Source organism: Gymnogyps californianus, unplaced genomic scaffold (genome assembly GCF_018139145.2).
Source record: "Gymnogyps californianus isolate 813 unplaced genomic scaffold, ASM1813914v2 HiC_scaffold_38, whole genome shotgun sequence".
Taxonomy (NCBI): Eukaryota; Metazoa; Chordata; class Aves; order Accipitriformes; family Cathartidae; genus Gymnogyps; species Gymnogyps californianus.
Window position 1 is genome coordinate 613,066 of NW_026114268.1, and position 22,683 is coordinate 635,748.

The 22,683-nt window shown below is 54.6% G+C and overlaps 2 protein-coding genes across 2 annotated transcripts; both read right to left on the reverse strand.

Moving 5' to 3' along the window:
* Positions 1 to 1,418: 1,418 nt before the first annotated feature.
* LOC127028651 (ubiquitin carboxyl-terminal hydrolase 42-like) lies at positions 1,419 to 6,817 on the reverse strand. The gene is made up of 13 exons (XM_050914364.1): positions 6,802 to 6,817; positions 5,999 to 6,202; positions 5,438 to 5,548; positions 5,260 to 5,362; positions 5,045 to 5,112; positions 4,813 to 4,883; positions 4,176 to 4,258; positions 3,829 to 3,940; positions 3,354 to 3,494; positions 3,036 to 3,136; positions 2,128 to 2,266; positions 1,670 to 1,825; positions 1,419 to 1,490 (listed from the first exon to the last, which is right to left on the reverse strand). The coding sequence occupies exons 1-13, from the start codon at positions 6,815 to 6,817 to the stop codon at positions 1,419 to 1,421; spliced, it is 1,377 nt and encodes a 458-aa protein (XP_050770321.1).
* Positions 6,818 to 11,184: 4,367 nt separating this feature from the next.
* On the reverse strand, positions 11,185 to 16,491 carry LOC127028653 (ubiquitin carboxyl-terminal hydrolase 42-like). Its single transcript, XM_050914365.1, has 12 exons — positions 16,476 to 16,491; positions 15,673 to 15,876; positions 15,112 to 15,222; positions 14,934 to 15,036; positions 14,719 to 14,786; positions 14,487 to 14,557; positions 13,850 to 13,932; positions 13,503 to 13,614; positions 13,028 to 13,168; positions 12,710 to 12,810; positions 11,802 to 11,940; positions 11,185 to 11,499 (listed from the first exon to the last, which is right to left on the reverse strand). The coding sequence occupies exons 1-12, from the start codon at positions 16,489 to 16,491 to the stop codon at positions 11,185 to 11,187; spliced, it is 1,464 nt and encodes a 487-aa protein (XP_050770322.1).
* Positions 16,492 to 22,683: the final 6,192 nt, after the last annotated feature.

Consider the following 22,683-nt stretch of genomic DNA (forward strand, 5'->3'; position numbering starts at 1 on the left):
ACATGGGGGAGGCCGGGGGCGGGGGGAGGGGAGAGAGGGGAGAGGGGAGAGAGGGGGAAGGGGGGAAGAGGGGTCCTGGGCCTGGCCGGGGGCTGCTCGGCCTCGGGGCAGGCCCCACGGGCGCCATGTTGAAGCTCGGCCTGGCTGCCAGCGAAGCCCGCCTTCTTCTCACATCAGTCTTTGCCGGCATAGGTCGGGAGGGCTGTCAGTCTCCTTCCCTGAGGTGATGCTGCCTCACATTGGCTCTCAGGCAGTCACACCCCGCCCACCACCTGAGTTAATGGTGCCTCTGAGTGGCCACCTGGGATGTCACTGTGCCCTGGTTTGGGGCCCACCCTCCCCTGTCATGATGCTCTCTCTCATTGGCTGCCTGAGGGGTCACTCCCCCCACCACCAGTGCCCGCCCTTCCCCGAGGTGATGTTTCTTCTGATTGGCAGCCTGGTTACATATCAATCAGGTGCCTTTCCCCCGCCTCCTCAAATGCGATTGGCTGTCCTGGGTCCACTGGCTCCCCACAGACTTCTGGGCGGACGTTGCCAGGCAACGAGCTCCGCCTTTGGGGTTTAGACCCTCAGAAGGAACTGTGGGCCCTGAAAAAGGCTATGGGTCATAAAAGAGAGGTTTGGACCCTAAAAATGAGGATTTGGGCCCTGAAAAGCAGGCTTTGGGCACTGAAAGGATGGGCTAGATGCTACAAATGACGCTTTGCACCCTGAAAACGAGGGGAATCCTGTGGTTCCGATCGGAGCTGGCTTTGGTGCCCAATAACTCCACGCAACACACCACCTCTCCTGTCCTGGGTGTCACCATAACAGATGGAGCCCAAAGGCGTGGACCAAATGAACTCAGTGGACGTTTTGTGGCCATTTTCTGGACATTTTACAGGGGTGGTCCATAGACTGAGGGAATGATAGCTGCGTGTTATAGCAAAGGCTGGGAAGGGGAGTGGTGGTTCCTGAGGATGTATTGGATAGTGTGGGAGCAGCAGGCTGGGGGGAGAGAATCAGAAGGGTAAAGGTGAGAAAACTTGAGGGTTGAGAAAAATACAGTTCAATAATTGAAATAAAAGAAAATATCAAGCTCCCCGCTCGTTTTATTTCAGAGCATTATGTCATATGGTCTGGAGTGTCCCTTTGGTCAGTTGGGTCACAATCTGCTCCTGTCACAACCGACACGCCCCGAAGGTTTGTCTGATGTGCACCTCCGGGGCGCTGAAACCCTCCTCCTCCTCCCCTCCGCTGAGGGGTCATAGTCCATAGTGACCACAAACCAGCTGCGGTGATCGTAGCCCCACCGCGGGGATCTGCTCCGCTCTCTCCGCCTCTGCAGGGTTTGCTCCCGAGCAGTCCTGGGTGTGCGAGCCAACTGGGAGCTGGCATTGGAGGGCCCTGGAGCTGCATCATCCCCTGGGGCTCGGTCACGACATGGAGGACTTGTCCTCCACCTCCTCATCGCTGAGCAGTGGTAGTCCGTGTACTCCACGAACCGGCTGCGGAGAACATAGCCCCGCGCGGGGATCTGCTCCGCTCTCTCCCCCTCCCCCCCCCCCCCCCCCCCCCCCCCCCCCCCCCCCCCCCCCCCCCCCCCCCCGCTCAGCCCCGCGGGATCTGCTCCGCTCTCTCTCCTCAGCAGGGTTTGCTCCAAAGCAGCACTGCTTGCGGAGCCAACTGGGAGCTGCGTTGGAGGGCCCTGGAGCTGCGTGATCCCTGGGAGCGTGGTCACGAATGGAGGACCAGTTCTCCTCCTCCTCCTTAGCTGGCTCTTGCTGGCTGTTGCAGAGGAGCCGCTGGCCTCTGGAGCGTCCTCCGTGCCCACCGCCACGTCCTGCAAAGACAGCTGTGAAAAGGTCCTGCCCTTTCCTCCTGAAAGGACCAGAACAGTGGGGAAACCCCAGAAGCTCTCTGAGGGGACAGCGAAGGGCCTCCTAAAGGCTCTCCTGGAGGGCTGCAAAGGCAGAAGGGCCAAAGGTGGACAAATGGCACGGATCTAGGTGGGATGCCTTGAGAGGGAGCAGCGTTGCGGCTGCGAAGAAAGCTGCAATGTGGGAGGGAAAAGAGAGCAATGCCAAGACCCCAGAAAGAAATCCACTGTCCACCTGGTGCCCTGACCCACCTCCCCAGAGTTACCTTAGTCCTACGAGGCAGACCCTGTGGGTCCACAGAACGCGTCGGCTTGCTGCCAGCCGCCCACTGACTGAGGAAGGAACGGGCATATGATGGTGCCGGTGAGGAAGAAGCCCTTTCTCCAATTTTCAAATCAGAGCGCCTGGAGAAAAAAAAGAGTGATCTCCGTTTAGGGCTGTTCTTGCAGCTTTCTCTGGGGCTCAGTCATTTCTTGGAGCGGTTTCTAGGACAGAGAGAAGACGTAACCGAGACTACAAATGGGAAATTCCACTGGGATCTTCCCACCAGGTCTGCCCCTGTTGCAGCAGGACCTCATCTCTATACTCCCTACGGCCTCCATTTCATAGAATCATAGAATCATTAAATGGTTTGGGTTGGAAGGAATCATCTGGTTCCATCTCCCCTGCCATGCGCAGGGACACCTTCCACTAGGTCAGGTTGCTCAAAGCTCCATCCAGCCTGGCCTTGACCACTTCCAGGGAGGGGGCATCGACAGCTTCTCTGCACAACCTCTTCCAGGGTCTCCTTTACCACCCTGACCGTAAAGAATTTCCTCCTAGGAGCTAATCTAAACCTACCCTCCTTCCGTTTAAAACCGTGACCCCTCGTCCTAACCCTACACTCCCGGATAAGGAGTCCCTCCCCGTCTTTCCTGTAGGCCCCCTTTAAGTACTCTTCTCTACAGTAGCCAGCTTCAGATAGCAGACAAGTAGCAGTTTACACCAGGGCAGCAGCCTAAAGCCCAGCAAGGAAAGATAACGACTGACGTGGGCTAGCTCAGGTTTGACACCATTGAATGATGCAGGTAGGAATCGTCTCCTATGACACAAACGCTCAGGAGGAGAAGAAGAAAAATAGCAAAGCCAGGGAAAGGAAACGTAGTCTGAACACATTTTTATACTGGTTATTACCTGACATAAAACAGCAAATAGGCTTGCTGCTTGAGAACTGTGTCGATGCCACGAACATCCACAGCCGTATCGTCCATCTTGTACCACAGTCCATTGCTGGCCTGCAAAGAAAGGCATCGATAGCTGGAGATGAACGCCACGGTTTCTCAACGAAAACACAGGCAGAAAACTGCAGAACCAAGAGTACGCCAAAACAAGTCCAGTCCAGACCCTAAGGAGACCTTCTCCCCCAAAGCCTTGGCTGCCAGTAACACTCTGTGAAAGTTTGTCTTCCCCAGCACACATTTTCCCCTCGTTAGGAAGGAAGCTGCTCTTCACCTTTGTGTAGCAGAAATAGTGTCCTGCGTGACAGCTGCCACCGCTATGTACCAGGACAGCAAATAAGGCGTAGAGGAGCGGTTCTCCAGCTGTCTGAGACAGGTATGGCCGAAGATCCAAGTACTCGGGATACGCCACAACCTACGGAGAGACCGAGAGGGCTCAGAAATGATCCTGAAATAATACAGGAACTGGCCTTCCAAGACCAGGGGCCAGAGGTGTACAAATACATCTTTGGGGCTCACGGCAACTTGGTTTTCCCTAAAGCAACATGGAATGGTTTGGGTGGCAGGACACTGTTCTCGGCCAAAGCAGCTCTGTCGGAGCAGTGAACATGCTTGTCTTCCCACGGGAACTCTCCTCTCCCCAGAAGGGAACACGATAACCTCAACATGAACAGCTTGTGAAAGAGCGTGCTGCTTTGGGAAATCTCCTGCTCCAGGAACAGAAAGTTGCACTCCAGTTGCGTACACACCTTGCTGATCTTCGCGCCGGTGAAAGCTTCAAACCTTTTCAGGCACACGGTGAGAACCTTGGGCGCGCGGTGGATTGTAAACCTCTTGGAGGCGGCAACCGTCTTGTCACACCTTGAAACCAAGCAGAGAGCCAAGTGCTGAAGTGCACCCTATCTTGCCCCAAGGCGGCCAGACAACCTTTCATGTCTCACACATCCTTACGCTATTTTAAGGCTATTCGGTACCATAAGGCCATAGTAAAACAAGCTGCGTCTCAGTAGTGTGGTGAAAAGATGACTTACGACAGATGACACGCAGCACCTTCACGCAGGATCTACTATTAATATGTCGTTAGTAATCATCTTACTTGCCACATTTAAAGCAGTTTTCGCCATCCAGCTGCTCAGGTTTCACAAAGTCCTCCAGAGCTGCGGTGACAGATGAGGCTGCCTGGAGGAGTGAGAAGGGAGAGCACTGAGCTCAGGGAAACGCCCTCGCCCTAACACTTACTAGAAGTTTACGCAAAAACCCAGCGAGATGACGCTGAGGAGACCCACCCTGAACCCGCAAGCAGTGTCCAGAAGGAGGCAGAAAGAGGCTGTTTTGCTGGACATTTCCCTCAATTCCCAGGGATTCCCAGGGCTATCAAGAGCTACCTCTCTGTGCCACCACACAGTTCAGCTACCGATGGCGTGCAGGGTCATCAATAATGAAAACAATACCACCCGTCAGCCTAGGAGTCAGACGGGTGTTGAGGGAGGGCAAAGAAGGATGAGAGTACGTCAAGGGTGCAGAGAGGATAATGCGTACTTGTCCAGCTTAAAGCCAGCACCTACAGGGAGACCGCTGCCATGGGCTCCCCACAAGGACACCGTCCAGTCCAGCTCACACCCAACACCAAGCTCTCTTGTGTTCACAGGAGATGTTTTTAAGGCAACTGTGTTGATTCTGGAAAGCCTTGGGGGCCTTGGGACGTCTTGAAGCACAGTTACAAACCGTCTTACTTTGATATCCAAAGGAACATCCAGGAAGGCCTCGTAGGAATCGGACACCCCTTTGCAGCTCACGCACGTGACTGGAAGGCAAATCGAAATGCTCAGCGATAGGGGAAGTCGACTGACTGTGCCCGTTCACGCTCTTCATACCTACTACGCCAGTCACACCATCAGCTGTTTAGCACAGGCAGACAGAAGGGCACAGACCATTGCAAGGAGAGCAAGAGTTGTGGAAAAGTACCTCTGGATCTCAGAACGCCCGCAAATATTTGATGGACAATGGTAGTTGCTTGAGAAGAGATGTCCAAGCTGGAAACAAATGGTAAGGTAGAGAGTTACCTCCTCCAAGAGTTTTGCTTTGTCTGAAAACCCTGAGCGTAGGTTTTCCTTGATGGGAGTACCTCAAGGAGTCCAAAGGGCTCGGGAACATTGAAAAGGTAATTTGCTTGTGCTTACTCGCTACTTCCACTCAGACAAGCTCTCTGCATGGCATTGACAGTGTAGCGTAAGAACTCGTGGGCGTCTTCCTGCATGCCAACCTGGAAATGTTCTCCTATTCCTAAGAAAGAAGAAGTTAGTAGCTCTCTCCTACAAGAACGGAAGAAAACATGTCAAAGCACCTGAAATGACTTACGCGTGAGAACTCTGATGACAGCCCAAGGCTGGATGGCACTGGTTGAGAAATACAGGACCTTGTTAACGTGCGCTTCCATTATGCACATCATGCAGAAGCCTTGCTGACGACCTGAAGAGGGACAGACGGAGGGAAGGAAGCTTCTCAGGTTAGCAAAATCTCCATAGCGACGGGAAACCTAATGGAGACCTTGAACTTATAACAACAGTCTCCACTCCGCTTCTCCCAAGGTGCCAATGTCCCAACAAACCCGGGACATTTTTGTGCGTAGAAAGCGTTCTTCACAGGGATGCTAAAGTGACAGAAGTTTTCCGTGCAATAAGCAAAGAGGGTTTAACTTGCAGGAACAGGGACCGAGACCCGGGGCTAGAAAGAGGTGCCTTTCCGAAGATGAAGACGCCTAGATGCGACAAGCGGCTTCTAGGCTTGAGTGTTCAAAGAACACCAACTCGGGGGGCTGACAAAGAAGGGCTGCTTTTCTCCTAAAACAAATTCCAGATTCTGGGAATCCTTGGCAAGTGCCCAACGGATTTACAAGGAGATGTTCATCAAAGTACTCACACGACCGGCTGTGCTCCCGAGAGAGCAGGTAGTTGGCCAGAGGGGGTGTGTACGTCAGGCACTGCAGGACGGAGTTGAGGAAGCACGTATTGCCCAGGTTGTGGAGTCCCGCTCCAGCTCTCTGTCGTCGCTGCCACTCCATGCAAATCTTCTCCGGGGGAAAGAGGATCCTTTGTGGCGGAGCCATTCCCTCGGCAATGACGACTGCAGGGAAATGACATTTGAAAAGAGATGAGGCGATAGTGTTGCACAAGAGCATCTTTAAAAGTCGAGTTCTCTACAGGAGCACCCAGGACAACCAGCTCTAACCTCCAACCCAGAAACATCGGGGGAAGCCTAGCGCTGCCATTGACATTTACTGGTCAGGAAACAGTTTTGGGAAATAGTCTGCTCCCCCGCTGCCCAGAGTCCAACAAACCCACGCTCTGATTTCTGTGCCTCGGGCTACCTTCCTTTCCCTCTGGAGTCTTGAACTGGATTATCAGCTCAAGTCTTCCCTTTTCCTGATTGCAGCTTGACAACAAGAAGCAAGTGCCTAGCCCAGAAGGTAACCCTACTGATGTCAGATCTTTCTATGAGCAACGTCATCTTTCAAAGACTTGTACATAGTGGCAGAGGAGTGGCAAAATGTGTTTTCCTGTGTCTAATCGAAAACACCTGAGTAAGCCTGGCTGCTATCAGGAAGCGCCCCAGAATTCACTCTAGGCTGTCAGCACATCAACATTCAGGGATGGAGCACCAGCCACGCCCCTTGCCTTGGGGCATTCGCAAAATCCAAACCCACTGGTGAAGCTCTTACTCACAGGAGTCGTTTCCCATTGCGGCCATCACTCCTCTCAGGAACAGAGGGGAAAGCTCTGGATGACAAAGGATGTCAGGGTGTTCTCCAGAAAGAGGAGATCAGCGCAAACCCCGTCACCTGACTGCAAAGAAATAATTGTAGCTCAACATAATCATTAAAAAAAAAAACCCAAACGAAACCCACAGAACAGCATCCACCATCCAAAGTGTTTCAGTGGAACCTGTAACTGCTGCAGAGCTGCATTCTGATGGCCACCCCCCTACTTACCTGTGCCGGGATATGGTAAAGAAATAAGAATTAGCAAATAGGAACTCTACCCGTAGCCCATCTCTGGCCAGCCTATAAAGGTGTAATAGTTCAGCCTACGGCTTGGAAGGTATAGACCAGCCTACACTTTTATCCCGTATCTACCTACTCTATGATCTGGCCTGAAAATCAAAGCATAATTACCTTGGAAAGAGGATGGCAGTGGAGAAGTGGGCAGTAAACGACAAACAGTTCGAAAACAGTAGGCACGCAAGTCGCAAAGGAAGGAGCCGAGCTATCCCGAAGGCCAGCTCAGCCCAACTAGCTTTCGCTGGCACGCTTTTCAGGATATCAAGCCCTGGCCAGGTGAGCTCACAAGCGCCGGGCGGGTGCCGCATCACTGCCCCTTTGTGACACGGGGCCACACAGGGACGCACGGGGATGCACTGCGGCCATGCAGCCTCCGCAGCCCGGGCACCTCACGTAGCCAGCAGCTGGCAGCCACAGGGCTTCCCCACGCACTGCTGGCGAAGAGCTGCTCATCCGCTGGCAGAGCTCCCACCTCTTCCCCGGGCCGCACCAGCCAGATGAATAAAAACCTGCCCAGGGCTGTAAGCGTGCCTGTTCACAGCTTTGGCTGGCACATTCGGGTTACCGAGGGTTTCTTTTCCACTCTTCCCAGGTACAGGACTGTGTCCGTGAGACTCAGGTGGCAAAGCACCTGGTCTCTTACACGTTCATTTCCCATGAATTTTACCTGCCCCCAAGGATACAGCCACAGGCGGACTCTGAACTTGAAAACTCTTGAGTTTTCTCCCTGTCCTGCTCAGGGCATCTCGTTCTGCCCCTGCCCTCGCCCCGCTCGGAGTGGCCATTTTTGCCTCTGCCACAGCAGGACCACCGTTGCTCCAGCACCATTTCCCTGGGACCAGCCACCGGCCGAGTGCTGGATTTAATTGTCACACCGCAACCTCGCCTTCCAGGACAAAGTCAGCTTTGCTTCCAAGCCTCCTCTAGCACAGATGCCTCAGCTGGCATCTGACATTCAGAGGTGCAAAGTTACCTCCCTGCTGAGCTCATTACAGGCTCAGGGCTCAGGAGCTGGCAGTGCCCATGCCACCAAGGGAAGCAGAGGATCCTGGCAGCTGGATGTCGAGCGCGGTGGGCCTCTGCCGCCCACTCCTCACTCACATGCTTTAGCTACAGCTCCTGTGCTTGGGCAGCATGGCGTTTGTTACCCTTCACAAAATGCTACGGCAGGCAGGCTTGGTTGGGTGAACGTGGCTGAGGAATTCTCGTGCAAGAAGCTCCTTTTACGGAAGGCATCTTGTCCATAGGATGACCTGGCCAGAGTTTTTTCTTAGTTGACTTTTTGGTATTATTGCTCTGAAGATGCCTGCGGAAACAAAAAAAGGAAAGATTAAAAAGATATCTATATATTTCACTGCTGTTATTAGTAGAGGCAACAAGGAGCCTGACCAGAACCAGCTGCCAGGGCTTCCAGGCTCTAGGAAGCTCTGGCAGACCTGTGCAGACTGAGTCTGCCCTCAGTCGACATTTTGACATTGGAAACGTCAATTTGCAAAGCTCTCTTCAGCTATCCAGCGCTGCAACCCAACGACTTTGCTAAACACAGGAGGGACCATGCAGCCGAGGAGAGGATCTGCCTTCTTGCCTGTCACTGCCTGCTCCTTTGCAGCATCCTAGAGTTTCACTCCAGCACCTCGGTACCGCCTCCGATGCCGTGGGGACCGAGCACAGAGGAGTCATCCGCAACAGGGCAGCAGGAGGGGGCTGCTCTTCAGCCCTCTTTCAACAAACCTCTTTTTGGCCTCTTTGGCCTGGTTTTCAGCTGCCACTCTTGACCTCCATCTGCTCACAGGAGGTGGATCATCAGTGCCTCAAGACGGGCAGTAGCCTCCGGGCTGCCTCATCTGCCTGATGTCTTCTCCCTCTTTGATGACTTTGGCTGCTGGCTGCAGCAGGGCCGCTGGCAAAGCACACAGTGGACAGACAACAGTCGCGCCTCGCCCTGCCCAGCGATGGGGTAAGGACAGCAGATGCTGACTACCTTCACCCAAGAAAACTCCTCCGCTCTCCGGCTGCCCCCAGCCTGTCCCCCTGCTCTCCCTCCCCCTCCGATCCAGGTCACCAGGGGCCTCCAGCCTCACCTGCTGTTTGGGCCCTGCACTGCTGCCATCCTAGCACTTCAGGAACCATCTGATGGAGGCAATTCACAATGGCACTTGTCAGCGCCACCCCCTGCTCCTGACCCCTGCGACTACGGTTAGCGTAACGCATGCCATTTCATCAGGCAAACAGCCACGCTCTCGGACCGAGCTGGTCGCGTATCAGTCCCCTTTCCCCTCCTCCTCAGCCCTTGAAGGTCCTGTGCACCAGGCCGACTTCTTCTCCCCCTCCCTAGCGGCCTCAAGGCTCCTGGGCGCCAGGCCGACGTCTTCCCTCCTTACGGGCCTCGAAGGTCCCAGGCACCCGGCCAACCAGGCTGTGATGACCCCATGGCAGAACATGGGGGAGGCCGGGGGCGGGGGGAGGGGAGAGAGGGGAGAGGGGGAGAGGGGGAAGGGGGGAAGAGGGGTCCGGGCCTGGGCCGGGGGCTGCTCGGCCTCGGGGCAGGCCCCACGGGCGCCATGTTGAAGCTCGGCCTGGCTGCCAGCGAAGCCCGCCTTCTTCTCACATCAGTCTTTGCCGGCATAGGTCGGGAGGGCTGTCAGTCTCCTTCCCTGAGGTGATGCTGCCTCACATTGGCTCTCAGGCAGTCACACCCCGCCCACCACCTGAGTTAATGGTGCCTCTGAGTGGCCACCTGGGATGTCACTGTGCCCTGGTTTGGGGCCCACCCTCCCCTGTCATGATGCTCTCTCTCATTGGCTGCCTGAGGGGTCACTCCCCCCACCACCAGTGCCCGCCCTTCCCCGAGGTGATGTTTCTTCTGATTGGCAGCCTGGTTACATATCAATCACGTGCCTTTCCCCCGCCTCCTCAAATGCGATTGGCTGTCCTGGGTCCACTGGCTCCCCACAGACTTCTGGGCGGACGTTGCCAGGCAACGAGCTCCGCCTTTGGGGTTTAGACCCTCAGAAGGAACTGTGGGCCCTGAAAAAGGCTATGGGTCATAAAAGAGAGGTTTGGACCCTAAAAATGAGGATTTGGGCCCTGAAAAGCAGGCTTTGGGCACTGAAAGGATGGGCTAGATGCTACAAATGACGCTTTGCACCCTGAAAACGAGGGGAATCCTGTGGTTCCGATCGGAGCTGGCTTTGGTGCCCAATAACTCCACGCAACACACCACCTCTCCTGTCCTGGGTGATCACCATAACAGATGGAGCCCAAAGGCGTGGACCAAATGAACTCAGTGGACGTTTTGTGGCCATTTTCTGGACATTTTACAGGGGTGGTCCATAGACTGAGGGAATGATAGCTGCGTGTTATAGCAAAGGCTGGGAAGGGGAGTGGTGGTTCCTGAGGATGTATTGGATAGTGTGGGAGCAGCAGGCTGGGGGGAGAGAATCAGAAGGGTAAAGGTGAGAAAACTTGAGGGTTGAGAAAAATACAGTTCAATAATTGAAATAAAAGAAAATATCAAGCTCCCCGCTCGTTTTATTTCAGAGCATTATGTCATATGGTCTGGAGTGTCCCTTTGGTCAGTTGGGTCACAATCTGCTCCTGTCACAACCGACACGCCCCGAAGGTTTGTCTGATGTGCACCTCCGGGGCGCTGAAACCCTCCTCCTCCTCCCCTCCGCTGAGGGGTCATAGTCCATAGTGACCACAAACCAGCTGCGGTGATCGTAGCCCCACCGCGGGGATCTGCTCCGCTCTCTCCGCCTCTGCAGGGTTTGCTCCCGAGCAGTCCTGGGTGTGCGAGCCAACTGGGAGCTGGCATTGGAGGGCCCTGGAGCTGCATCATCCCCTGCGGCTCGGTCACGACGTAGAGGACTTGTCCTCCACCTCCTCTCGCTGAGCAGTGGTAGTCCGTGTACTCCACGAACCGGCTGCGGAGACATAGCCCCGCGCGGGGATCTGCTCCGCTCTCTCCCCTGCAGGGTTTGCTCCGAGCAGTCCTGGGTGTGCGAGCCACGGAGCTGCCTGGAGCCTGAGCTCATCTCCCTGGCTGTCACGACGTAGGACTGTCCTCCCCTCCTCCTCGCTGAGCAGTGTAGTCCGTGTACTCCACGAACCGGCTGCGGAGACATAGCCCCGCTGCGGGGATCTGCTCCGCTCTCTCTGCCTCAGCAGGGTTGCTCCAAAGCAGCACTGCTTGCGGGAGCCAACTGGGAGCTGCGTTGGAGGGCCCTGGAGCTGCGTGATCCCTGGGAGCGTGGTCACGAATGGGAGGACCAGTTCTCCTCCTCCTCCTTAGCTGGCTCTTGCTGGCTGTTGCAGAGGAGCCGCTGGCCTCTGGAGCGTCCTCCGTGCCCACCGCCACGTCCTGCAAAGACAGCTGTGAAAAGGTCCTGCCCTTTCCTCCTGAAAGGACCAGAACAGTGGGGAAACCCCAGAAGCTCTCTGAGGGGACAGCGAAGGGCCTCCTAAAGGCTCTCCTGGAGGGCTGCAAAGGCAGAAGGGCCAAAGGTGGACAAATGGCACGGATCTAGGTGGGATGCTTTGAGAGGGAGCAGCGTTGCGGCTGCGAAGAAAGCTGCAATGTGGGAGGGAAAAGAGAGCAATGCCAAGACCCCAGAAAGAAATCCACTGTCCACCTGGTGCCCTGACCCACCTCCCCAGAGTTACCTTAGTCCTACGAGGCAGACCCTGTGGGTCCACAGAACGCGTCGGCTTGCTGCCAGCCGCCCACTGACTGAGGAAGGAACGGGCATATGATGGTGCCGGTGAGGAAGAAGCCCTTTCTCCAATTTTCAAATCAGAGCGCCTGGAGAAAAAAAAGAGTGATCTCCGTTTAGGGCTGTTCTTGCAGCTTTCTCTGGGGCTCAGTCATTTCTTGGAGCGGTTTCTAGGACAGAGAGAAGACGTAACCGAGACTACAAATGGGAAATTCCACTGGGATCTTCCCACCAGGTCTGCCCCTGTTGCAGCAGGACCTCATCTCTATACTCCCTACGGCCTCCATTTCATAGAATCATAGAATCATTAAATGGTTTGGGTTGGAAGGAATCATCTGGTTCCATCTCCCCTGCCATGCGCAGGGACACCTTCCACTAGGTCAGGTTGCTCAAAGCTCCATCCAACCTGGCCTTGACCACTTCCAGGGAGGGGGCATCGACAGCTTCTCTGCACAACCTCTTCCAGGGTCTCCTTTACCACCCTGACCGTAAAGAATTTCCTCCTAGGAGCTAATCTAAACCTACCCTCTTTCCGTTTAAAACCGTTACCCCTCGTCCTATCCCTACACTGCCTGATAAGGAGTCCCTCCCCGTCTTTCCTGTAGGCCCCCTTTAAGTACTCTTCTCTACAGTAGCCAGCTTCAGATAGCAGACAAGTAGCAGTTTACACCAGGGCAGCAGCCTAAAGCCCAGCAAGGAAAGATAACGACTGACGTGGGCTAGCTCAGGTTTGACACCATTGAATGATGCAGGTAGGAATCGTCTCCTATGACACAAACGCTCAGGAGGAGAAGAAGAAAAATAGCAAAGCCAGGGAAAGGAAACGTAGTCTGAACACATTTTTATACTGGTTATTACCTGACATAAAACAGCAAATAGGCTTGCTGCTTGAGAACTGTGTCGATGCCACGAACATCCACAGCCGTATCGTCCATCTTGTACCACAGTCCATTGCTGGCCTGCAAAGAAAGGCATCGATAGCTGGAGATGAACGCCACGGTTTCTCAACGAAAACACAGGCAGAAAACTGCAGAACCAAGAGTACGCCAAAACAAGTCCAGTCCAGACCCTAAGGAGACCTTCTCCCCCAAAGCCTTGGCTGCCAGTAACACTCTGTGAAAGTTTGTCTTCCCCAGCACACATTTTCCCCTCGTTAGGAAGGAAGCTGCTCTTCACCTTTGTGTAGCAGAAATAGTGTCCTGCGTGACAGCTGCCACCGCTATGTACCAGGACAGCAAATAAGGCGTAGAGGAGCGGTTCTCCAGCTGTCTGAGACAGGTATGGCCGAAGATCCAAGTACTCGGGATACGCCACAACCTACGGAGAGACCGAGAGGGCTCAGAAATGATCCTGAAATAATACACGAACTGGCCTTCCAAGACCAGGGGCCAGAGGTGTACAAATACATCTTTGGGGCTCACGGCAACTTGGTTTTCCCTAAAGCAACATGGAATGGTTTGGGTGGCAGGACACTGTTCTCGGCCAAAGCAGCTCTGTCGGAGCAGTGAACATGCTTGTCTTCCCACGGGAACTCTCCTCTCCCCAGAAGGGAACACGATAACCTCAACATGAACAGCTTGTGAAAGAGCGTGCTGCTTTGGGAAATCTCCTGCTCCAGGAACAGAAAGTTGCACTCCAGTTGCGCACACACCTTGCTGATCTTCGCGCCGGTGAAAGCTTCAAACCTTTTCAGGCACACGGTGAGAACCTTGGGCGCGCGGTGGATTGTAAACCTCTTGGAGGCGGCAACCATCTTGTCACACCTTGAAACCAAGCAGAGAGCCAAGTGCTGAAGTGCACCCTATCTTGCCCCAAGAAGGCCAGACAACCTTTCATGTCTCACACATCCTTACGCTATTTTAAGGCTATTCGGTACCATAAGGCCATAGTAAAACAAGCTGCGTCTCAGTAGTGTGGTGAAAAGATGACTTACGACAGATGACATGCAGCACCTTCACGCAGGATCTACTATTAATATGTCGTTAGTAATCATCTTACTTGCCACATTTAAAGCAGTTTTCGCCATCCAGCTGCTCAGGTTTCACAAAGTCCTCCAGAGCTGCGGTGACAGATGAGGCTGCCTGGAGGAGTGAGAAGGGAGAGCACTGAGCTCAGGGAAACGCCCTCGCCCTAACACTTACTAGAAGTTTACGCAAAAACCCAGCGAGATGACGCTGAGGAGACCCACCCTGAACCCGCAAGCAGTGTCCAGAAGGAGGCAGAAAGAGGCTGTTATGCTGGACATTTCCCTCAATTCCCAGGGATTCCCAGGGCTATCAAGAGCTACCTCTCTGTGCCACCACACAGTTCAGCTACCGATGGCGTGCAGGGTCATCAATAATGAAAACAATACCACCCGTCAGCCTAGGAGTCAGACGGGTGTTGAGGGAGGGCAAAGAAGGATGAGAGTATGTCAAGGGTGCAGAGAGGATAATGCGTACTTGTCCAGCTTAAAGCCAGCACCTACAGGGAGACCGCTGCCATGGCCTCCCCACAAGGACACCGTCCAGTCCAGCTCACACCCAACACCAAGCTCTCTTGTGTTCACAGGAGATGTTTTTAAGGCAACTGTGTTGATTCTGGAAAGCTACAGGGGCCTTGGGACGTCTTGAAGCACAGTTACAAACCCTCTTACTTTGATATCCAAAGGAACATCCAGGAAGGCCTCGTAGGAATCGGACACCCCTTTGCAGCTCAAGCACGTGACTGGAAGGCAAATCGAAATGCTCAGCGATAGGGGAAGTCGACTGACTGTGCCCGTTCACGCTCTTCATACCTACTACGCCAGTCACACCATCAGCTGTTTAGCACAGGCAGACAGAAGGGCACAGACCATTGCAAGGAGAGCAAGAGTTGTGGAAAAGTACCTCTGGATCTCAGAACGCCCGCAAATATTTGATGGACAATGGTAGTTGCTTGAGAAGAGATGTCCAAGCTGGAAACAAATGGTAAGGTAGAGAGTTACCTCCTCCAAGAGTTTTGCTTTGTCTGAAAACCCTGAGCGTAGGTTTTCCTTGATGGGAGTACCTCAAGGAGTCCAAAGGGCTCGGGAACATTGAAAAGGTAATTTGCTTGTGCTTACTCGCTACTTCCACTCAGACAAGCTCTCTGCATGGCATTGACAGTGTAGCGTAAGAACTCGTGGGCGTCTTCCTGCATGCCATGCTGGAAATGTTCTCCTATTCCTAAGAAAGAAGAAGTTAGTAGCTCTCTCCTACGAGAACGGAAGAAAACATGTCAAAGCACCTGAAATGACTTACGTGTGAGAACTCTGATGACAGCCCAAGGCTGGATGGCACTGGCTGAGAAATGCAGGACCTTGTTAACGTGCGCTTCCATTATGCACATCATGCAGAAGCCTTGCTGACGACCTGAAGAGGGACAGACGGAGGGAAGGAAGCTTCTCAGGTTAGCAAAATATCCATAGCGACGGGAAACCTAATGGAGACCTTGAACTTATAACAACAGTCTCCACTCCGCTTCTCCCAAGGTGCCAATGTCCCAACAAGCCCGGGACATTTTTGTGCGTAGAAAGCGTTCTTCACAGGGATGCTAAAGTGACAGAAGTTTTCCGTGCAATAAGCAAAGAGGGTTTAACTTGCAGGAACAGGGACCGAGACCCGGGGCTAGAAAGAGGTGCCTTTCCGAAGATGAACACACCTAGATACGACAAGCGGCTTCTAGGCTTGAGTGTTCAAAGAACACCAACGCGGGGGGCTGACAAAGAAGGGCTGCTTTTCTCCTAAAACAAATTCCAGATTCTGGGAATCCTTGGCAAGTGCCCAACGGATTTACAAGGAGATGTTCATCAAAGTACTCACACGACCGGCTGTGCTCCCGAGAGAGCAGGTAGTTGGCCAGAGGGGGTGTGTACGTCAGGCACTGCAGGACGGAGTTGAGGAAGCACGTATTGCCCAGGTTGTGGAGTCCCGCTCCAGCTCTCTGTCGTTGCTGCCACTCCATGCAAATCTTCTCCGGGGGAAAGAGGATCCTTTGTGGCGGAGCCATTCCCTCGGCAATGACGACTGCAGGGAAATGACATTTGAAAAGAGATGAGGCGATAGTGTTGCACAAAAGCATCTTTAAAAGTCGAGTTCTCTACAGGAGCACCCAGGACAACCAGCTCTAACCTCCAACCCAGAAACATCGGGGGAAGCCTAGCGCTGCCATTGACATTTACTGGTCAGGAAACAGTTTTGGAAAATAGTCTGCTCCCCCGCTGCCCAGAGTCCAACAAACCCACACTCTGATTTCTGTGCCTCAGGCTACCTTCCTTTCCCTCTGGAGTCTTGAACTGGATTATCAGCTCAAGTCTTCCCTCTTCCTGATTGTAGCTTGACAACAAGAAGCAAGTGCCTAGCCCAGAAGGTAACCCTACTGATGTCAGATCTTTCTATGAGCAATGTCATCTTTCAAAGACTTGTACATAGTGGCAGAGGAGTGACAAAATGTGTTTTCCTGTGTCTAATCGAAAACACCTGAGTAAGCCTGGCTGCTATCAGGAAGCGCCCCAGAATTCACTCTAGGCTGTCAGCACATCAACATTCAGGGATGGAGCACCAGCCACGCCCGTTGCCTTGGGGCATTCGCAAAATCCAAACCCACTGGTGAAGCTCTTACTCACAGGAGTCGTTTCCCATTGCGGCCATCACTCCTCTCAGGAACAGAGGGGAAAGCTCTGGATGACAAAGGATGTCAGGGTGTTCTCCAGAAAGAGGAGATCAGCGCAAACCCCGTCACCTGACTGCAAAGAAATAATTGTAGCTCAACATAATAATTAAAAAAAAAAACCCAAACGAAACCCACAGAACAGCATCCACCATCCAAAGCGTTTCAGTGGAACCTGTAACTGCTGCAGAGCTGCATTCTGATGGCCACCCCCCTACCTACCTGTGCCGGGATATGGTAAAGAAATAAGAATTAGCAAATAGGAACTCTACCCGTAGCCCATCTCTGGCCAGCCTATAAAGGTGTAATAGCTCAGCCTACGGCTTGGAAGGTATAGACCAGCCTACACTTTTATCCCGTATCTACCTGCTCTATGATCTGGCCTGACAGTCAAAGCATAATTACCTTGGAAAGAGGATGGCAGTGGAGAAGTGGGCAGTAAACGACAAACAGTTCAAAAACAGTAGGCACGCAAGTCGCAAAGGAAGGAGCCGAGCTATCCCGAAGGCCAGCTCAGCCCAACTAGCTTTCGCTGGCACGCTTTTCAGGATATCAAGCCCTGGCCAGGTGAGCTCACAAGCGCCGGGCGGGTGCCGCATCACTGCCCCTTTGTGACACGGGGCCACACAGGGACGCACGGGGATGCACTGCGGCCATGCAGCCTCCGCAGCCCGGGCACCTCACGTAGCCAGCAGCTGGCAGCCACAGGGCTTCCCCACGCACTGCTGGCGAAGAGCTGCTCATCCGCTGGCAGAGCTCCCACCTCTTCCCCGGGCCGCACCAGCCAGATGAATAAAAACCTGCCCAGGGCTGTAAGCGTGCCTGTTCACAGCTCTGGCTGGCACATTCGGGTTACCGAAGGTTTCTTTTCCACTCGTCCCAGGTACAGGACTGTGTCCGTGAGACTCAGGTGGCAAAGCACCTGGTCTCTTACACGTTCATTTCCCATGAATTTTACCTGCCCCCAAGGATACAGCCACAGGCGGACTCTGAACTTGAAAACTCTTGAGTTTTCTCCCTGTCCTGCTCAGGGCATCTCGTTCTGCCCCTGCCCTCGCCCCGCTCGGAGTGGCCATTTTTGCCTCTGCCACAGCAGGACCACCGTTGCTCCAGCACCATTTCCCTGGGACCAGCCACCGGCCAAGTGCTGGATTTAATTGTCACACCGCAACCTCGCCTTCCAGGACAAAGTCAGCTTTGCTTCCAAGCCTCCTCTAGCACAGATGCCTCAGCTGGCATCTGACATTCAGAGGTGCAAAGTTACCTCCCTGCTGAGCTCATTACAGGCTCAGGGCTCAGGAGCTGGCAGTGCCCGATGCCACCCAGGGAAGCAGAGGATCCTGGCAGCTGGATGTTGAGCGCGGTGGGCCTCTGCCGCCCACTCCTCACTCACATGCTTTAGCTACAGCTCCTGTGCTTGGGCAGCATGGCGTTTGTTACCCTTCACAAAATGCCATGGCAGGCAGGCTTGGTTGGGTGAACGTGGCTGAGGAATTCTCGTGCAAGAAGCTCCTTTTACGGAAGGCATCTTGTCCGTAGGATGACCTGGCCAGAGTTTTTTCTTAGTTGACTTTTTGGTATTATTGCTCTGAAGATGCCTGCGGAAACAAAAAAAAGGAAAGATTAAAAAGATACATATATATTTCACTGCTGTTATTAGTAGAGGCAACAAGGAGCCTGACCAGAACCAGCTGCCAGGGCTTCCAGGCTCTAGGAAGTTCTGCTCGTGCAGACTGCGTTATGCGATCTGCTCGCACTGCATGTCTGGTCGGACAATTGATTCTTGTAGCTATAGTGCTGTGTGGATAGTAGGAATAACGTTGATAACACACTGATGTTTTTAGTTGTTGCTAATAGTGTTTATACTAAGTCAAGGATTTTTCAGCTTCTCATGCCAGCCAGCAAGAAGGCTGGAGGGGCACAAGAAGCTGGGAGGGGACACAGCTGGGCAGCTGACCCAAACTGGCCAAAGAGCTATTCCATACCATATGACATCATGCCCAGTATATAAACTGGGGGAGCTGGCTGGGAGGGGGGATCGCGGCTCGGGAACTAACTGGGCATCGGTCAACGAGTGGTGAGCAATTGCATTGTGCACCACTTGCTTTGTATTTTATTCTTTTGTATTTATTGTCATATTTTATTTATTTCATTGTTTTTCTTCTTTTCTGTCCTATTAAACTGTCTTTATCTCACACACGCGGTTTTTTTTTTCCTGATTCTCTCCCCATCCAGGGGTGGGGGGCAGTGAGCGAGCGGCTGCGTGGTGCTTAGCCGCCGGCTGGGGTTAAACCACGAAAAACCCGACGACTTTGCTAAACACAGGAGGGACCATGCAGCCGAGGAGAGGATCTGCCTTCTTGCCTGTCACTGCCTGCTCCTTTGCAGCATCCTAACGTTTCACTCCAGCACCTCGGTACCGCCTCCGATGCCGTGGGGACCGAGCACAGAGGAGTCATCCACAACAGGGCAGCAGGAGGGGGCTGCTCTTCAGCCCTCTTTCAACAAACCTCTGTTCGGCCTCTTTGGCCTGGTTTTCAGCTGCCACTCTTGACCTCCATCTGCTCACAGGAGGTGGATCATCAGTGCCTCAAGACGGGCTGTAGCCTCCGGGCTGCCTCATCTGCCTGATGTCTTCTCCCTCTTTGATGACCTTGGCTGCTGGCTGCAGCAGGGCTGCTGGCAAAGCACACAGTGGACAGACAACAGTCGTGCCTCGCCCTGCCCAGCGATGGGGTAAGGACAGCAGATGCTGACTACCTTCACCCAAGAAAACTCCTCCGCTCTCCGCTGCCCCCAGCCTGTCCCCCTGCTCTCCCTCCACCTCCGATCCAGGTCACCAGGGGCCGCCAGCCTGACCTGCTCTTTGGGCCCTGCACTGCTGCCATCCTAGCACTTCAGGAACCATCTGATGGAGGCAATTCACAATGGCACTTGTCAGCGCCACCCCCTGCTCCTGTCCCCTGCCAATACGGTTAGCGTAACGCATGCCATTTCATCAGGCAAACAGCCACGCTCTCGGACCGAGCTGGTCGCGTATCAGTCCCCTTTCCCCTCCTCCTCAGCCCTTGAAGGTCCTGTGCACCAGGCTGACTTCTTCTCCCCCTCCCTAGTGGCCTCAAGGCTCCTGGGCGCCAGGCCGACTTCTTCCCTCCTTACCGGCTTTGAAGGTCCCAGGCACCCGGCAACCAGGCTGTGATGACCCCATGGCAGAACATGGGGGAGGCCGGGGGGGGGGAGGGGAGGAGGGGGGAGAGGGGAGGGGGGGGAAGGGGGGAAGGGGGAAGGGGGAAGAGGGTCCCGGGCCTGGGCCGGGGACTGCTCGGCCTCGGGGCAGGCCCCACGGGCGCCATGTGAAGCTCAGCCTGGCTGCCAGCAGAGCCCGCCTTCTTCTCACATCAGTCTTTGCCGGCATAGGTCAGGACGGCTGTCAGTCTCCCTCCGAGGAGAAGCTGCCTCTCATTGGCTCTCAGGCAGTGACATACCCGCCCACCACCTGAGTTAATGGTGTCTCTGATTGGCCACCTGGATGTCACTGTGCCCTGATTTGGGGCCCACCCTCCCCTATGGTGATGCTCTCTCTCATTGGCTGCCTGAGGGGTCACTCCCCCCACCACCAGAGCCCGCCCTTCCCCGAGGTGACGTTTCTTCTGATTGGCAGCCTGCTTACATGTCAATCACGTGCCTTGCCCCCGCCTCCTCAAGTGCGATTGCTGTCCTGGGTCCACTGACTCCCCACAGACTTCTGGGCGGGACGTTGCCGGCAACGAGCTGCGCCTTTGGGGTTTAGACCCTCAGAAGGAACTGTGGGCCCGGAAAAGGCTATGGGTCATAAAAGAGAGGTTTGGACCCTAAAAATGAGGATTTGGGCCCTGAAAAGCAGGCTTTGGGCACTGAAAGGATGGGCTAGATGCTACAAATGACGCTTTGCACCCTGAAAACGAGGGGATCCGTGGTTCCGATCGGAGCTGGCTTTGGTGCCCAGTAACTCCACGCAACACACCACCTCTCCTGTCCTGGGTGACCACCATAACAGATGGAGCCCAAAGGCGTGGACCAAATGAACTCAGTGGACGTTTCGTGGACATTTTCTGGACATTTTACAGGGGTGGTCCATAGACTGAGGGAATGATAGCTGTGTATTGTAGCAAAGGCTGGGAAGGGGAGTGGTGGTTCTGAGGCGTATTGGACAGTGTGGGAGGGGGGAGAGAATCAGAAGGGTAAATGTGAGGAAACTTGTGGGTTGAGAAAAATACAGTTTAATAATTGAAATAAAAGAAAATATCAAGCTCCCCGCTCGTTTTATTTCAGAGCATTATGTCATATGGTCTGGAGTGTCCCTTTGGTCAGTTGGCGTCAGCTGTCCCAGCTGTGTCCCCTCCCAGGCCTTGACTCTGTGTAAGCACTGCTCAGCAATAACAAAAACATCCCTGCATTATCAACACTGTTTTCAGCACAAATCCAAAACATAGCCCCATACCAGCTACTATGAAGAAAATTAAGTCTATCCCAGCCAAAACCAGCACAGCTCCCAGTACAAGAGAGGATTTTGATGCCGGGACAAATGATGACCTGCCAGCTTGGCAGAGCGCGGCTGCCTTTTCGTGCCCTGAGATGTCTCAGGAGGGGCAGGCTGGGCTATAAAGCTTCTCTCCTCCTCCCCTCCGGGTTTTGTGGTCTAGCGGGGCAGCTGGGGCTTTGTTGCAAGGATAGCTGGGGTCCGGGTGTGCTGTCCTGCAGGCAGCGGCAGATGCCAGGAATGACACTGTCTGCTCAGCACACTCAGGGTGGTCCCCTCAGCGTGGTCCCCAAGGGAAGGACACCATGGGACTGGGCTTGTTGTTCCAGCTTTATTAAAAAAAAAGTATTAATCAAATACGGCCATTTTCCAGAGGAGAATTTCATCTCTGCAAGGCTCAGCAGGGACAGCAGCACAGCGACCGCAGGCTCCATCCCGATGTTCGCATGTCTCCTGTCAGGATGTATATGGTCTGAGCTGCCAGGGAGCGGACCGAGAGATCAGTGTCTTTCGCTAAGGGCAGGAGGGCTGCAAGAGAAGGAAGCAGAGCAGATCTGAACCCCCACTGCCTGCAGAGACCCCCACGAGCCCCCTCCAGACCATGCCAGCCCCACCCATCTCGGTCCCTGGCCAGGACAAGCAGCTGAGACAAACAGACCAGCTGGCAGCTGCTGCTCTGGAACGCCCCGTGTGCCCCTGACATGTTCCTCTGCCCCTGAAGCATTTTCCTGGAGCAGGGCCAGGCATGGCAGCGCCCTGCCCAAGCTCTGTCCCCTGCCCCACCAGCCCCGGCCAGCACAGCACTGCCCCTACTCACCATTGCAGATATCCCACAGCTTCCTCTTGCTTAGGTTCCTCAGGTGCTGTGCGGCAAGCCCTAGGCACAGAGCTTTTGTCAGACCTCTGCTCCCCAGCATGCTCCCAGCAGCACAGCCCCAGCCCTGCCAGCTTGGCTGCACACCCTCCTCTCCCTCAGCAGGGCTGACCCCAGGGAAGGACAGTACCCGAGGGCAGTGGGACTGAGCAAGGCTCCCAGCAAGCCCACGTGTGTGCTGGGCCCTCCTCGGGGCAGCTGGGGCTCTGGCAGCCAGAGGGCTGCCCCTTGCTGCCAGCGCAGTGGCGGGGACTGGGGCCAGCCTGCCAAATGAAGGTCCCTGGGGGCTGCGGCTCACCGATGAACCTGACAGCTGCCTTTCGCAAGGTGGCCTGAGTGTCCCTCAGGTACGGCAGGCTCTGACACAGGTATTCTTCCACCCTCCTCCTGTCGTGTCCTAACTGGAGAGAGCACAAGGCCATAGGGCTGGTACAGACCCTTCCCCGTCGGCCGGACCAGTCCCTCCTCCCAGCGCCCCCCTTCCCCCCGGCAATTCCCATCTCCCAGCCAGAGCCCTGTGGGGCTGAGGTTCAGAGAGAGCCACAGGCAGAGGGGGTCTGGGGATGGTTAGACCCCTCTGTCCCACTGCCAGGGCCCACATGGGCTGGGGTCTCCTTCAGCACCCTGGGGGCGGGGAAGGGAGAGGGGCCTGGAGAAGAGCCCTTGGGGGCTCTGTGCTTGAAGGCAGGGAAGGAAGATGCAGCTCCAGGCTCTGGGCTCCAGGCTGGAGCAGGACAGGCGAGGCACAGCTGCACAGCCCTCACCATGGGC